The sequence below is a fragment of the Parasteatoda tepidariorum genome, chromosome 3, assembly GCF_982258835.1.
Source record: "Parasteatoda tepidariorum strain Cologne lab strain chromosome 3, Ptep-v5.0, whole genome shotgun sequence".
NCBI lineage: Eukaryota > Metazoa > Arthropoda > Arachnida > Araneae > Theridiidae > Parasteatoda > Parasteatoda tepidariorum.
Window position 1 is genome coordinate 117950316 of NC_141757.1, and position 18447 is coordinate 117968762.

Consider the following 18447-nt stretch of genomic DNA (forward strand, 5'->3'; position numbering starts at 1 on the left):
GCATTTTGAAATGTACTTCTATTGTTATTTATTTGCTTTTGTTCGCTAACGTCACACTAGAGTTTCCCTAGAGCAGGGATGGCGAACCAATGGCACGCGACACAATATTTTGGGCACGCCACCGATCACAAAGTTCACTATGAAGCATATTAACAATTAAATTAAAATTCACAAAAACAAACAAAAAAATAAACAATTAACAAAAAAAAATTTACAATTTAATGCCAAAAAAACAATAACTGCAAAAAACAAGCTAACAATAGATAACTAGCAAAAAAACATTAACAGTCCTGCTTAAACTAGCATCTTACAACCTAATATAAGTCATTTGTCTCCTATTCTGCAACAACAGAAGTCACACTAATGTTACTTCAGATTGAATTACACGTATAACTGAGACATTGCAAATTTTTTTTTTTTCTTTGTAAATAAAGAGTTTTGAGTTTATGGAATTCAGTATTATTATTTTCCCAATAATCAAGAAGTCAAAATTATTTGACGGCACGTCTATGACCTCATTAAACAATTTTTTGAAAAAATGGCACGTTGGTGCATAAAGGTTCGGCACCCCTGCCCTAGAGGGGTACTGGCGAGTTTTATGATTCCAATTTTCGGCATAGCATTCTCAGCATATTATATACTAAACTTTTCCACATCATAAATCTTCAGAATTTCAACATGTGCTTTACTTGTTTTTGATTTGTTTTGGTTTGCTAATGTCGCTTACAAGCTACGCTGAATGGTTATTGGTGATGATTATTCATCATTAGAGATGATAAGAAAACGAAGCTGGCGTAGGCGCTCACCTTTATATTTTCGAACACAGAGCAGATGATCACCATAATTACCAAATTTTCAGTATTAAATCACTGGTAATGTATAGTAAAGACTTCGCATATCATATTTCTGTCCAAAAAAGTTGTCATAAGGAGTTAAAGGTTTAAAATTTGCTACTTGTTATTGACTTACCTCCTGAAAACGAAGAAGCATTAGCGTTTGTCTTCTGAGTCTTACAAGCTAAAAAAATGACATAATTTTAGTTAAGAAATTGATAGTTCTATAAGTGCAAGGAACTTTTTTATCAATTTGAAATAACACTTTCATCTGATAAAAAAAAACTTCTAATCAAAGAGAATTAAAGAAAATTAAAGTTCTGATTAAGTTCAAAATTAAATATCCAGAGAAAAATAAATTGAAAATAGATATTTAAAGATGAATTATATTTTTAAATTGGTTTTCTATTAGCAAAAGTTTGATTTATATTGATTAAAATTGAAAAAAAAAACATCAAAACTTTTTAATGGATACTTTTTTTTTACGATCCGTGCATTTATTTTAAAAATAAGAAAATTTTGATTTTCTTCTTCCATGCCATTTTGTAAGTTTTACTACTGCCATCTGTATATTTGCTTATTGCAAAACCCATGACTTTTGTCACCTCAGTCTTTAACACAGCGATTCTCAACCTGTGGGGCGCGCCCCCCTAAAGGGGCGCGAGCACACCAGAGGGGTGGCGCGAGAATATTCAAGAGAAAATATTATTTAAAAAAAATTGATTAACTGGATGAAATGAAAGCGCACATTTACATAGAAAACAAAATACATTTTGACATATTTAATAACTTATTAAAGTGAAACAACTTATTAAATCAAAATTTAAGGTGGGGAGCCAAGGGTGGCTGGGCCTTAAGGATTCTTTTATAATTTTCTGATTAAGTCTGTGTATCTGAATTTTTTCTGTAACATCTTACACCTATCTCTAATATATATCACGTATACTTTTAATTGTAAAATAAAATTATAGTACAATTTTAAAATTTTAGCTTCTGCACCTAAGGTTTCGCACAGGTTCCAAAGGTGAGCCATGTTTTGAAATCACTTTCTCACTTACTCAAATTATCTTTAAAAAAAACACTTGGACTGGCAAACTTCTTTTAAAATGGCACTTTAAGTGTCTTGCTGGTAGGAACAAGTTTCCCTACTTTAAAAAAGATATTTGTTTTCAGAGTGTATAATTTGTTTATTGATTTTACTTTGATAGTTCTTGTGTGAAGTCACTAGCGATTCTTTTGAGTTCACTCATTAGAATTAATCAAGAATTATTGAGTTAATTTTTTCAGAAGGATTAGCCAACAAGTAAGAGTTAAATAACCATACTAGAGTTAACTAACTAAACCAATAACTAATCTAAAAATACCCAAATTTGCAAGAAAATACCAGAATCGACCACAAAAACACTCATAACTACCACAAAAATAAAAAAAATACCTGAAAAAGAACTTCAAAATGCAAACAAAACAAAAAACTTGAAACAAAATATCGCAAAGTCTACTAAAGTGCAGAGATCGTCCAAATATTATAAAAATTTAAAAAATACCAAAGTTCCACATTTGCTTAAAATGAAATAAATCAATTGGCATTTAATTCAAGCATTCCTTTTTGAGAAATAATATGCTACGTAATGATTTATAATTAACTCTTTTATAGATTTCACGTTTGCTTCCGAAGGTAGCTCGAGTGTCGCGCCACTTGGGAACATACATAAGGTCTCTCTTACCATTTGCACGACATAAAACTATTAATCTGATAGATTAATTCGAATTAAAGTAATGTGGTTAAAGAAAAGGAAATAAACTTTCAGAAAACATATTATAACTCAAAGTTCTAAGAATTTAAACACATTTTCCTCTCACCTGGAAATTAGAACGACAACTGCAAATAATTAAATCACTTCATACAATGGAGGCCATTCAAGGAAATATTTTCCAATTCAGCCTCGTACACCTCAGATACAAGATTTACAATGCAGAAGGGTCATCTTATGATTCAAAATAAATTTCATTTTACTGGGGGGGGGGCTACGTTAGGAGCACTGGCCACCTTTGGCTTCCCCACCTTGCTTAATCAAACATACTAAATTTTTAAAAAAAAATTATAATTTTTAATGACTTCCTTGGGTCTGTCCTGCAGAGCAAAGTTTTTTGAGGTGACGCTTAATATTAGAAATAGCCACTCTCAGTCCTGTTTCTATATTTAGCCGTGATCTATACTTTGTCTTCAAAGAAGCCACAGCAGAAAATCCAGTTTCACAAAGGTAGGATATTGAAAACGGTAATAGAATGCGAAATGCCCTTTGTTTCAGTGCAGAAAAATCCTCCTCCTTCCAAAATTCAAATAGTGATTTATTACTAAATTGCATTTCAGTTTCGCCACTTGTCGTGAAGTCTATGAATTTTTCTTCCTCATCAATTGAGAGTCCTTCGGGATTCTTATGAAATGGATTCCTAACCCACTCGTAACTTGCTAGCAGTTTGTCATGAGCAGGAAAATACTTTTTAAAATTCTTTGCCAGCATGTCTAAATGATTTTCAATGGTTACAAACGTAACTTTCATATATTCTTCTTCAGCCTTATAAGTTTTAGTACAATTATCCGCATTTGCAAACATTGTTAGGTTTTTTTGCTTTAAATTTCTGCCCCACAATTCTAATTTTCTACAAAAAGCATTAACTTCATCACTCGTATCCAACATATGTGTATTTGCTCCCTGGAGTTAAAGATTCAAGTTAATTAATTTCTCGAATATGACGACTAAGTATCTCAATTTCATCACAAATAAACAATAGTGTAAATTCCCGGTTTCCGGTCTGTTATCTTCTAAGAAAATGACGATTTCTTCTCTTAATTCATGAGCACGTTGCAAAAATTTCTCACGTGATAAACATCTTGCCTCACATTTAGATAGTAACTCTGAATGTACTGAACCCATGTCATTACAAAGAGCAGAAAAGATTCTAGATCTCAGGGTTCTCATTTTTATATAATTTGAAATGGTTACAACCGCAGTTAATACAATATTTAAACCAGAACGTATTTCTTTCGAACCCAAAGCTTCTCTGTGGATCATGCAATGTGTCCAGACGCATTGAGGCGATTTTTGTTTTACTAGTGCTTGCATACTTTCGAACCTTCCGGATATTGAACAAGCATATTCCGATGCATATTCTAGTGCATATTCCGATGCAATTTTCGCATTCTGTGTTTGCATCATTCATAACATCATTTAAAATAGCAAATAATGCTAGCGCTGTTTTGAGTTCTATTGATTTGCAGAAAAAGTAGTTCTACTACTGACATATTATCACAAAATCAAAATAGGCAATGAAATGAGCATCTTTATTAATATCTCTTGCTTCAAAGTTTATTGAAAACATTTTGTCACGCAACATCGAGAAAAGCTGACACTACATTCTCAGCCGTATCACCAATTTGACGAGCAACAGTATCATTTGAAAGAGGTATGGACTGTAATTGCTTTGAAAAATTAACTCCAAACATAGTTTCTACAATCTCAATTGCTGCTGATTTTTATTTTACTTTTGTTTCGGTAGTTAGTTAAAAATAATTTAAAGACAAAATTCGAAATACTCAATATACATTATTGTTGTATACATTTTACTGCAAGTGGGGGGCGCGATGAAAATTATGATTGAAAACTGGGCCGCGAATACTGAAAGGTTGAGAAACGCTGCTTTAACATTAGATTTTGACAGTGAAAATGACAATGCTTAATGTATCCATTTTAAACCTTTATTGTGTGTGATATCTATTACTTCACATATCTTCGTGATCACTTATCAATCATTAATCATGAGTTTGACCATTCATTGCTTCCTCAAAAATGAATGACAATTTCTCATGAAAATCATTGGTTAAAAAAACTTTTTATAGAAATACCTGATATTAAAAAGTGGAACGAATCCTAAATGATTTATGTATTCTTTCTTGAACTTAATTTTTCTTATAATATTTATTACTATAGATATCTGATGATCACTGATTAATCATTATTAATCTTCCTCAAAAATAAACATTTTCTCATTTACAATTTTGGTTTAAAAAGGAAAAAAAAAAGTTTCATAATAATATCTCATCTTAAAATTTTTATAATCCTTATTTTCTATAAAACGTTACGCTTTTAAGCTATATAAATACTATATTAACACCCAGAAATCTTCAAAGTAGTTTAACTTTGCTAATATATTTATTCGCTGATTTCGCAATGGTGGCAATTATTACCATCTCTCAACTTATGTAAAAGTTACCCTCGTTATCACGCCGCCTTCGAGTAATTAGATGAATATTCCAACTTTTTAACTCCAGTCAAAAGATGACTTTTCCGGAAACTTAATGTTCGGTATAAAGTTTAATGAAGTATAAATGATGAATGAAGGGTTATAGCGGTTTTGTGAATAAAAGTGCGGAAGAAAATTATATAAGGTTGTTATAATTTATCAAATATTTGCTTCGTTTAATTTTTGAGAAGTGCTTTGAAATTACTTTATTATAAAAAAAAATATTAATGAGTGTTTTTTAAATACATTTTGCGTCATAAAATAAAAAAATCCGCAATTTGAGTGGCTTAAAATTGGAACAAGTCAAAGAAGTAGAATGCATCCTGATGATTCGAAATTGAATTGCAAAGCAGGGTCAGAGATGCTTTTCTTAAACGCAAAATGACGTTGCGTGTTAGTTCCATATCTGCCGATTTATTTAAGATATTCTGACATATTCGAATTGAACCTGAATTATTCCATACTATTCGAAATTTAATGCGTCGTAAGCATGATATCTGCGATGCAGCAGATAGAGGAAGAAATTTCTGAATCTTTTTTCACCTGTGAACATTTTATTTTATACATTAATTATTTAAATGAATATTAATTTGATTTTTTATGGTACTACTATGAACATTACCACTCCAGGATAGCATTTCCAACCCTGCATTGCTGTATGATTTTGTGCTGGCATGATGCACCCTATCCCTCTAAGAAGTTTTTAAATGTATTACTCAAACAACTTGCCGAACTGTACCGAATACCATGCATACTATATAGAACATCAAGTATACCAAACTATTAAATATATTAAACTGAAACTATTAAATATATTAAAGAAACTGAAGTGATAAGATAGTACTTGATTAAAAACTTGTTCAAGCGCTTCAAAAATAAGAGCCCATTTCCAAGACTTGCCAGACAAGAAGGAAAAATTTTTTTTATTTGAAATATGAAACGTAAAGTTGCGAAAAAATAAGGGAAAAATAAAGATACTGAACAAAGCTACCAAAACCACAGTCCGATCTTAAAAAGAGTCTCCTATTTGTGAAGCATTTGAAACGTGTTGACTGCTATTTACACTGTTCATGTATTTCTGAAGTGACTGAAGTTTTGAATCAGGTAATATGCTATACTATATCAACTTGTCAAAAAATTTGACCAGGATATAAAAAACGAAGAAATAGTTCAGAATTTAAAATAAAAATATTTTTCAACCCAAATATCGCAGGAGGATATCAGCTTTTTGAATATTGAAAAAAATAGATCACAAGCACTTCATTTTTTCAAAAGTCAGACTTTTCTGCAAATGCTAACTATGCACCATTCTCATAAGCATAGAAAGTTCATTACATAACAATAACTAAGAACTATTTTAATAACAACAGTTATAAAATTAGCAACTAATTTGATAAAAAGTGATAAAAGAGCATTTGAAATACAACTTTAGTATTAAATAATTGCATTCGTATTATTAATATTTCCCCCTTTTAAATAAAAATTCCTAACATTCTCTTGCATTATTGAGTTCTAGAATTCATTCAAGGCACGTATACTTTTAGGTGTTTCTGAAATTAATTTGGGAACAATAAACTAATTTATAAAAATATCTTAATTCAAAACAGGGAGTAAAAATAGCTTAATTCTACGTAAGGTATGAAGCAAAGATAATTTCAAGTCTATTTCTTAGAAATCGAAACAGCGCTTCGTACAATTTCATTTAATGGTGTCTATCACATTATAAATAAATAAAAAAGAATTGATAATTTGCGAACCAGATAATATGGAAATAATTACTTAACTGCATTACAATGCACGTTTCCCCATTTTACTGATTTATTGCGTCTCTGAACACTTGCTCATAGATTAAAAAAAATATCAATACCAAAGATCACTAATTAGGAAATAACCACCGTTACAAAGACAATTGATACGAACATAGTAGTTCGAAACCATAATTATTCTGTTAATACATTTAAATTATATAGCAGACTGCTCCTCTGGTGAACAAGTGACACCGTTTAAGCAAAAGATCAATTGTCAGGATGGTTATTGATTGCTCATAACCATATGATAGATGCGGCCAATTACTATTCTGTAACTGTTCTCTTTAAATTAAATCGCTTATAACCCTTGAGACACAGCTTAATTATCGGTAATCGTTTCAAAGAATAGGTTCGCTAATTGGAGACAATTAAAAGCGCCAATTTTAGATTCTAGATCTTGTTTGGTACGGCTGGTTTGATATCTGGAAATATTTCGTTCATTTTAACTTTGGGTAATTTTGTCCTATGTTAGGGCTTCATTTAAATCTACATTTTAACCCCCAAAATAAATATGATAATTAAAAAGTATAATTTTAAATTCTAAGAAGTTCATCCAAAGTTTTGAACATATGAACAAGAAAATTTACACGAAAGCTATCAGGCGTAATACTGGGCAGTTATACTTTATAAGGTACTGCTAAGCCATGTAATCAGAGAGATTATTCGATGAATGTCAGTGTAAGTTTATACGAATAATTGTATATAGTCTCTACATTAACAATAATATAGTATATAGTCTCTACATTATGGTAAATAATAGTAATATAGTATCTACATTACTATTCAATCATTTCAGTTACAAAGGGAAATCAGTATAGACATCTCGTACAATTTAACGTCACGATCTATTTTTCAACACATTTTATTTGATTTTAAAGCCGCTCGTAATGCTGACTTAGCCTCTAAGTTCCTTAAGTAAAGTGTTAATTCAGTTGCTCTTCAAGCACTTTTTTTCTATTCTCCTTAACAGCAAATATTTAAGTAAAATAATTATTTTTCTGCTGAAAAAGTATTTGCTCTTCGATTACTTATAAGTTGTTTACTCATTATTTTATTTTCTTATCTTGCTTAAAACTGTTTATGGAAAGTCATATAATTGGATACTTGCAACTCAAGAAGAAAACGGTCGCTGATACACAGGCACGTGACCTATGTCCCCAGCGCCAGGTAATCGTGATAAAGTCGATGCCGTGTTAAAGTCGAATTAAGTTTCTGCGTATAAGTTAGAATACTAGAATGTTCTCCACATAATTTAGAATTAACGTGAAGTTAATTAAATACAACGTCGCATCGCACATCAAATTTGTTAAAATATAATTCTTTCTCGTCTGCGTCTTTTACTTAACTTTGCTTTAGTAATTGTTTATTTATTTTTCGTAACTGAGATATATTTTTGCTTTGCGTGCTTGAAAACTTCGATGAAAAATTAGTTTGTTTATGTTCTGCATGGCTCCATGCCTGTCCTTGTGCTAAATGAGAAATATATAATGAAAGAATTTAAATCTTTCTGGAAGAATCTTCGCGCAAGAATATAAAATGTGTCCCGTAAGCGAATTGATACTCGACTGGCTTGACTTATTCAAAATAGAATGGAAAGAACAGTCACTAACGTAAACAAATGACACGTTTAAATAACCAGTCAGGAAGAAGATACCCACACTACGTTACTAGCAGGTATCTCATTGCTTTAAAAAGTTTGGTTTTTACATTCGTTTAAAAAGTAGTGAAGTATCACAGAATTTGGCAAAGAAATACTATATGTATTTTTTCCATGAATTCATTCGTCCGATGAAGATATTTACAATTTTTTTCCCTCTGAGGACCACTTATATAAAAACTGAATGATTACGGTTGATTAAAGCGTGTTGATAATATGAGAAATTTAAAACTGTTTCTTAATATTTATTGTTTTTATATATTTTCTTCGACATGTTTCTGCTCTAAATTTTTCAACTGAAAACATTAAATGTATCTTTATTTTCAAAAAAGGACACACGCTCTTAATTATAACTTTATTTTTTATGAAAAAAGTATGGAATGATATGTTCGAACTTCAAGAAAAAGAGGAGCAATATTTTGATAACTATTACTTATTATTGTGATCGTTTTTATATATTAGTAATTCTTCATATAGCTGAAAAATAATCGAAAAAAAGGCAATGTAAAGAGGAAGTAAAGTAGGATATCGGCTCACAAATAATATAATGAATTGACAGATCAATAAATAAACGTATACATGAGTCAGGAAAGCAGAGAATCAATGCCCCATGTAGCATGATACGTAAATTAAACGTAAATTTTTGGGAAATTGGTAAAGTCAATTTGCTTCAAGCGAATTTTTTTTATTTTTTGGATAACCACTTTTTGCTAGAATTTGACGTTCCAATTGCGTAAATTTTTTTCTCACTATTGACGCAAATAATATATATGTAATACATATGTAAAAATAACGTACTCATTCTTACATGATGCAAATAGGTTGGTAAAATATCAGAAAAATAAAAGAATTTATTTAAGTAAATTTTCCGTTTTCTAGACATCTATTTTTTGCTATAATTCCATGTTTCAGTTTCATGTAAATTTTACAAATGATTAGTAAATTTTAAAGGTAAAATTTACGTAATTTTGACGTAAAATTTATTTGATGGTTCTCTGCTTCATGCGTACGAGCTTACAGCGAATATGTTTGTAAATAAGTAAATAAAAAAAAGCAATTCCATTAACTTTGTTGTTATTGATTACGATTTTAGTTATTTTTACACATTTAAGAAGTATTAAAATATTTTTTTGGCTTTCTCTAAAATCTATAACTTTTTTTAATTTTATAATTTTCCGATACGTGTAACAACGGATTCTTATGAGGCTTTCAAAAACTTACCGGGAGCTATGACAGTGAAAAAACATGATGATTGCTGAGATCCTATACTATTATTTGCCCAACAGAAAAGTGTCCCGTATTCAGAGGATGACGTTGGTCGATAAGTAGCATTGCTTACAACTCCTTCGCTTACATGTTGGAGATTGTAGTGTTTACTGACTGTGTTACTAAATTCCCATTTGAAAGTAACATCTGTAGGCATGGCTTCCACTTCACAACGCACAATAACACTCTCATTTAATGCAACCACATAAGTAATTTGTTGATTTTCTTTACATATAGGAGCGTCTGAAATGAAACGAGTAAACAATATAATAATTTTCGTAAAAAAATAAAATAATTTTTTTTCATGATTGATTTGACACCGTTTAAAAGGTGAGGTACTTCATGAGAACTGAAAATAAATTAAATAAAGAAATTGCCTTCATACATCGCTAATGACTCTCCCCGGTTAAGGACTGGCTGTTCATAAAGAATTTAAAAGGGAACTTTAATTTATCTCAATTATTTTTGTTTTGTGTTAATTTTCATATTTTCAATAACTATAGCCAAATGCTCCATTTAAATCTACCCATAAATAGCCGCTATATCATAATTTAATGATTACTTGACTTACTTGGTTGGAATTTCAGTAGCTTCTTTTACGAATGAGTTAAGTTATTTTATGCAAGTGTTGTATTGATAAAATAACACTTTATTCTTTCTTTTTCAGAATTTTTTCAACATTTCGTTTCCTTAAAACCAATCGCCACACTGAGAAAAAAAAGTATGATATTATCAGAATTACTAAAACATGTAAAATTTACCGTGTTTCTGGCTATATGGGAATGCTATAAATCACGGTAATTTTCACAGAAGCGCTTTGGCAATAATTTTACTTATATTAACAGTAATTAATAGTTTCTTAATATGTTAGATCGCTTGATAAATATGAGAATGTGACTGCGATACGTAAGAGCATGACAAAAAAATCATTTATTCAATTGGATTTACTTTTAAGTTTTGCATATGTGAGTTCTAATACAAATTTTAATTTTGAAAACAAGAATTTCTGATGAACCGTTTTCATATTAACGGAAAAATTACAAAATAATGATTCAAGTACTGTATATTTTTGTTTTATCCAGAAATAGGCCCTTTTTTACAAGAAATGTCATTACCACACAGTACAATATTTTTTACGTGTACTATTAATATATTATGAAGAACTTGTAAAATATTAAATAAAAAATATTTTAGACACTACATATTTATTTTCGAATGTTTTTTGACAAATTCGTAATTAAAATCTCATTACAAAAGTAGCTTACAATTTTTAAAAAAATAATCTGCTTAAAAAGCTAGATGAAAAAAAAAACATTTAAGCATAGCGAATTTATTGTTAAATATATTTTTTATCGGTGGAAAAATTTAATGTCAAAACAGAAGTTGAAATTTGAACATGTAACGTAGTAACGCAGTCCGCAAAAAAAATAAGATATCACCCTGAATAACTTTCGTTCTAATGATCGGATTTTCACGAACTAAGTGTCAATCTTAATGGTTCCGGGGGGTGACCTCAAATATGCTAATTAATTAGTGCTAACTATTAATTAAGTTACGAAATCAAACACAAAAACGGACTTTCTCCGAATAAACATATAATTTTTTTTTGCATATTTGGATTCCTTATCTTCAAAATATACGGGGTAGCCGCAATCTGGGAAATGTGGTCCCCATAGTTTGGTCAGGAGAGCGATTCAAAGTTTGGACCCCTTAATGTTAATTTCGTTTTCAGTCATATTTTAAAAACTATTGAAGCAATTCAAAAAAAATTGCCCCCACTCATAAAACTCATTCACCCAAAGATAATTTCATGAAAAAATAATTTTTAATAATTATTTATTATTTTTTATTATTTAATTAAAGTGAGGATGAAAAAATTTTGAATTATTAGGTAGGGATTTTTTATACCATTTTAATCTACATATTTTTCAATTGAAGAATCTAAAGTTTCTATTGCTTTTATTTATTAGAAGATGAGAAAAATTGAAATTAATTATTTAAAAAATAATAATTTGGCGACAATGAAGAAATGACTTAATGGGGCGATTAATATTAAAATGTGATAAACTTACGAGGAACTTGACTTAGCGCGAGTGGCGTAAAATTTCATTCATATTTTTTTTTTGCTAATAATCGTTTGCTAATCTTTTTATTTTTATTTTTTTTTAAACTATAAAATACGATATTTCTTCTTTAGTCGTCTAAAATTATATTTGCAATTTAGTAAAGAAATTTGAATAAAACATTTTAATCAACGAGTGTCGAGTTTTATAAAAGTATGCTTGTGATTGAATATGATTATACACCAGATTTTGCTTATTTAATGTGATTATTTTTTATTTTCTAGTTTTTCTTTCTCAATACCTGATACAATTTCTATAATATACATACGTATGAATAGATTTGGAATAAAATATTTATCAATTTCTTAAATACATTTTTTTATAAATATTAATAAAAATACGTAGTCAACATTTTTAAGCATCTCTCACATCATTGCAAATTTCTCAACATCTTATATATCGTCTTAATCTTAAAAGTAATTTTTTAATCACCTGTCTGTGAATGACCGAATGTTACCTGTCTGTAATCATCTGTCTGTGAATGTTGCTGTGAATGACCAAAATCTGGAGAATGTCGACTTTCACCGGTGAATGTCAACAATCACATAGTCGCTTTGGTGATTGTCTGAAATATTTTTTACAACCGATTTGATATTAATTTATTCGTCGCTGATATAATTACATTTATTCAATATTTTAGTACTTACTGACGATAGATTAGAAGAAACATCATTGTAGGGTATACCGGGCAAATGCATATCAGGGAGAGGCACTTGACCTTAAAAAAACATAGGATATACCGAGCAAATGTATACCAAGGGATGGCACTTGACCTTAAAAAAAACATCAGTGTAGCATATACCGGGCAAATGTATACCGGACAGTGGCACTTAACTAGACCTAGTATATATTTCGGACATTTACCAAAGGTCTAGTCATACTAGTTCTTGTTAATTGCCACTGCCCGGTATACATTTGCCTGGTATACCAGACACTGATGTTTTTTTAAGGTCAAGTGTCATTCTCTGGTATGCATTTGCCCGGTATATCCTACATTGATGCTTTTTTAAGGCCAAGTGCCACTGCCCGGTATACATTTGCCCGGTATATTCTACACCGATAATTTTTTAAGGTTCAGTGCAATTGCCCGATATATATTAGCCTGATGCTCCAAACACTGATGTTTCTTCTAATCTATAGTCAGTAAGCATTAAAATATCGAATAAATGTAATTATATCCACGAATAAATTAATATCAAATCGGATGTAATAAATATTTCGGACATTCACCAAAGCGACTATGTGATTGTCAACATTCACCGGTGAAAGTCAACAACAACCGATTTCGATCATTCACAGTAACATGCACATCATTAATATGACATAATGACCTCATCAGCATGTTTTTTTTTCCATATTTTGCCTAAATAACATTTGTCATTCTATAGAATGCCTAGGGAAAGTATGTATTACCTCTCATATTTCATACTTTGCCTAAAAACATCCAGCATTGTATAGATTGCAGAGACATTCTAATCAATACCGGTGTTTCATACTTTGCCGGTAACATATATGAGAAAACAAAAATAATCATAGTAGCAGTATTTGGTGGTAAATGTAGCTGTAATCGTATTTGAAGAATATGCTGTGCGACATTTTATGGTGAATTTGCGAATGTAAGTTTCAGAATGTATCGAAAGATGAGGATGGTATTTGCTAATCATCTTTATCCAATGAAAGCCTTGTAACCTAAATATCTAGCAAAATGAAGCGAATTTTTGAACAATGAATCCTACAATATGCAACATATTATTTCAATATCTTATTCTTAAACATAACATATTTCAGCGTTTTTAAAATACCACTAAACATTCAGCAATTCCTTGAGTTATAGAAAAAAGAAATATCGTAAATTATAGAAAACCTTGTGAATGCGCATTAGAATTACTATACAATATACATTTTATTTTTCAAGCTCTTTTTTTTCTTCAAACTTTCTTGCCTAGAACACTCGATTAAAGCTGTAAAAATGATTATCCCTAAAATTTTGTATATAGCCATAATATGATATGTTAATTTGATGTTAGTCTGAAATCCTCGAATTTTTATAACAAAAACAGCATAATCTAAATAATATCAGATAAAAAGTTCATGTATTTAAATTCTAAAAACTTAGAAAATCAAAAGTAATTTATAAATCGATTCAAATTTTCTTTTCAAAGGAGATTAAAATTTAAAAAAAATTTCTTTTTGGACAGAAATCAGCTTAAAAATTGTCTATATCCTAGAAACTTAGAGATATTTTCTATTAACTTTGAGATATTTCTATTAAACCTCTCCGAGCAATCACAAAGCATTATTTAAATTTTTTTTTTTTACAGTCAGAAATTGGTTGCTTAGCAACCTAGTGAAATTAAGTCTTCTTCTTTTGAATTAGTCAATGGGTTACTTTAAAATATTAATTTGCGTTGGCGACTTTTTCTGGCGGTTTTCTGAACTATCGCCAAATATATAAACCTTTATTGTGATCCAATTTAAGACCCAATTTTTTCAAAAGTTTGTCCACAATTGTAAGTTGTAATTCAAGTGTCTGGATTCCAAATTTGTAAAAAAAAAATACATGTTTATTCAGGGAAAGTACGTTTTTGCGTCTTATTTCGTAACTTAATTAATAATTAGCACTAATTAATTAGCATATTTGAGGTCACCCCCCGGAACCATTAAGATTGACACTTAGTTCGTGAAAATCCAATCATTAGAACGAAAGTTATTCAGGGTGATATCTTTTTTTTTTTTTGCGGACTGTACAGTGCGCGAAATAAACAAAATGTCTTGTCTTAAAATTTTGATTTTTTTTTCCTGAATTATTCGACCATTTTCGCTCAGATTTTGTGTTTTACCATGTAAAATTGCATTCTTTAAAATGATGCAAAAATTTTATGTCTTACAATTAAAAATATCATTATATGAAATAATTAAAAAATAATTAATACTATTTACAAAAAAATATTTTATGCATGGAACTTTAGTTGGAAAAGCGAAATTTATAATTGTGTGAAAAAATCTTTCAATTCGCTTAAAAAGTTCTAAGGATATGGTATAATATGCCAACACTAAAATTAACGTTAAGGGGTTCAAACTTTAGACCGCTCTTCTGATAAAACTATGGGAACCCTATTTCCTAGATCATGCCTACCTTTTATATTTCGAGGATCAGAAATCCAAATTCGTCAAAAAATGGGTCTATTTGTTCAAAGAAAGTACACTTCTGCACCTAATTTCGTAACTTAAAATATCGTCTGCACTATTTAATTAACGTATTTGAAATCACTCATTAAGGTTCAGTCCTAGATCGTGACGACCCGATCATTCGATCAAAAGTTATTCAGATTAATTCGTTTTTTTTTTCGTACTGCATATTCATACGGTGAATGAATTTAATGGGTTTGAAACTTAGAAGCAAGCTTTGTAGCCCAGTTTTTAAATATGCCTAAATTAAGGGCACTTACTCTTAAAGTAAACAATACGTGCGTTCTAAATATTTAAAAATTGTTGAAAAGAAGTGTTTATATATATATATTTTTTAAATGTAAATAAAATCAACACTTACGACTGATATTTAACATGAGTTCTTGACTGAATCCTTTCCCTTCGTCATTTAGAGCGTAGCAACGATATCTTCCATGATTACGCCTCGTGAGCTTCTTGAAAACGAGAGTGTTTCCACTAACGATGTCTGTTTGAGACTTGTTGTGGGAGAGGGGGGTGTCGTTAAAAATCCACCCGACTTTCAAGACAGGTGGATTGGCGTTAATATCACAAACTAATCGAACAAAGTCATCCTCTTTAGGTAGTCTATCTGCTTCTTCCTTAATAAGTCTCAAAGACACTTGAGGTATATCTATAAAAAAAAAACAAGAGGAAGCACTGTTTAGAAGTGTTTTAAGAACAAGATAAGTTCTGTATTTGAAACACAGAAATTGATCATAAAATTAGATAACTGAAAACCTCAGGAATAAAAAAAGGTAACCCACATTTTTGTTTTTGTTTATAAAGATAAGCGGATTTACTTGATATAGATCATCTCTTTTAAGACTCTAGTACTAATTAAGCAGAATGAATGTCATTGTTAGATACAATCATTTATTGCGGATAAAAACAAAATGTAGATTATATCTTTATTAAATTACTCGAATTACAATTTCAATGCCTTAAGTAAAAGATATTTTTACAGATTACATTGAGGATTTTAAAACAGAAACATTTTCCCACATTTCTTGCGAAATACTAATCACCTTAAGGCGTGTGTAATGATAAAAAATAAGCCAAGTTTAAACTCCATACATCCTTATGGTTCAGAAAATAAGACAATGCATGTAGGTGGTCATTATGGAAAATGTCTTGAATTATTTAGCTTAAACAAAAGGTAATTTAGTTTTCACGAGTCACATACTAATTGTTTTTATTGCAAATTAAATCAAGTTTTAAATTAATCGTGAAAAACCCATTATTACAGAATTAAAAACTACAGTTTTAATTTTATTGCACTGTCGGAAAGCGTATGGATAATACTGCTATTGTCTAACGAAGGATGTAAAAACAAACGAATTTTCCTCTATTGGATTCCTTCACATATGAAATCATTTTTGTCAATGGTAGCATTATATCATCTCTACAAATGAGGCTATTGACATTACTTCAAACAATTCTACATCCAAATCATCAACCTCAGGTCACAACCTGACCATTTCCAAAATTTACTCAAAAAATAAGATCAAATGATTATTTTAGAAAATCTCCTATCAATGCTCCACAATAAAAAGTAACAGAACTGTCCAGGTCAACATCATCAGAATCATATGGGTCGTATAGATACTTTGATGCATATCAATGGATAGAAAACTTTTCAAATTTGCATTCATGATTCTTCAGCATAAAATAACCTCTCTTGACCTGCTACAGCATGAAGATTTGATTGATACGCTTTTTCTCGCTTGCGATGGAAGTTCGATTTAAGTTCACAATCTGTTGGACTTGATCTGGGATTCAGTAGAGCTTCAAGCAATACGCCGTAACATGGAGTAAAAATAAACTTACAAATAACAAGTGTAATTTATTCAACGCCTACCTACATGTGATATTGAGCATTCTGACATCTTCCATGTGACTGTTGAAGAGTTTGGGATTTTCAGCTCTGCATGTAAGGGGTGATTTATGATACTGAAATTTAGGCAGGAGGCGTAGGACAGAGGAAGTGACATTGTCATGGACGGTTTCAATGTGATCTGACAAGTGAGTGCCATTGAGCCACCACGTGATCTTGGCAGAAGGTCGTGAGCCTACAGTTTCGCAGGTCATTTCGACTCTCCTTCCAGTTGATAGGGCAGATACTTTGCTTGTGATTCTCACTCTCAAAGGATATACTGAAAGTAAACTATAGTTCATTAGCTAAACAATTTATCTAAAAAAAGGACAATTTTAATAAATTAACAGTGAGAGTGGATAAAATCAGACGTTTCTATGTACCTTGTAAAGTAACTTTTGATTGAATGATCAGATTTTTACGTACTGGGACTCAATCTTACCCTTTCTACAGCCTAACCTTAAATGCGATAACTAACCAGTGCAGATTATATTTTAAAGTACGAAATTACACATGAAAACGTACTTTCTCTGATTAAACATACCTTTTTTACAAAGGATTCAGAATTTTCACGTTCAAAATAGAGGAGAATAGCCTCAATCTGGAAAACATGGCCCCCTTAGTTTGGTTACAATGTAGGATTTTAATTTACTTCGTTAAGACGTATAAGAGAAGCTAGAAATCAAAATATAACTTTAACTGATGCTGTTTTGCAAGTTCAAAGATTTTTCTCCACAAGCAATTGGTTTCAGTAATTTTGGGTGTTCTATTTAGCAGATAACAAGGTTTAAAGAGCACCTGTCTGCAAATGAATATCTTGAGACCAGTCTGCAGTTAATAAGAAAAGTGTAGATTTGTTTTCAACTTTTTATTTATTACATTTATTTTTGTACGTATATTATTTAAAGTCTAGAAGATCTTTTTTATTATTTTTCTCACTTTCCTATTTTTATTTTTAATAGCTAAAAGGCTTTAGATGCTTTATCAACCTAATACGAATTTCAAATGATATGAAAAGAGTTTCGTTAAGATTTTGTCACCCTTTGTCCTTAAAAAAATCGACTGTTTTAACCAAATTTCTTTAGGTTTTTAGACCTTAATTCTTTTTAGGAAATTAGACAACAATTTCCACCTGTCTTACTACCTGTTTCTCTTACAGCATATAAACTGAAGCAATTCGATATTAAATAGTTTCTTTGAACCAATTTCCATTCCTTTGCTAAGAGGCATTTTATTATTTTTAGAGTGTGTTTAATTGATTTGTCTAATTTTAATTTTGTCTTATTAGAATGAGCACTTATACGAAATATCCTTTTGGATATTGATATTAAGAGAAACAAAAGTTTCGTGTCTCGGTAAGGTAGTTTTGCCCCCG

General features: G+C 30.3%; 1 protein-coding gene across 1 annotated transcript in view; it reads right to left on the reverse strand.

The window, feature by feature from the left end:
• LOC107454871 (nephrin) overlaps positions 1-18447 on the reverse strand; it is a 69018-nt gene that overhangs the window by 6519 nt on the left and 44052 nt on the right. Inside the window, exons 6-9 of the mRNA XM_016072203.4 lie at positions 17062-17352; positions 15540-15830; positions 9822-10109; positions 970-1017 (exon numbers count right to left, since the gene is read on the reverse strand). Coding sequence (XP_015927689.1) covers positions 970-1017; positions 9822-10109; positions 15540-15830; positions 17062-17352 — 918 coding nt within the window. The remainder of the gene's footprint in view (positions 1-969; positions 1018-9821; positions 10110-15539; positions 15831-17061; positions 17353-18447) is intronic.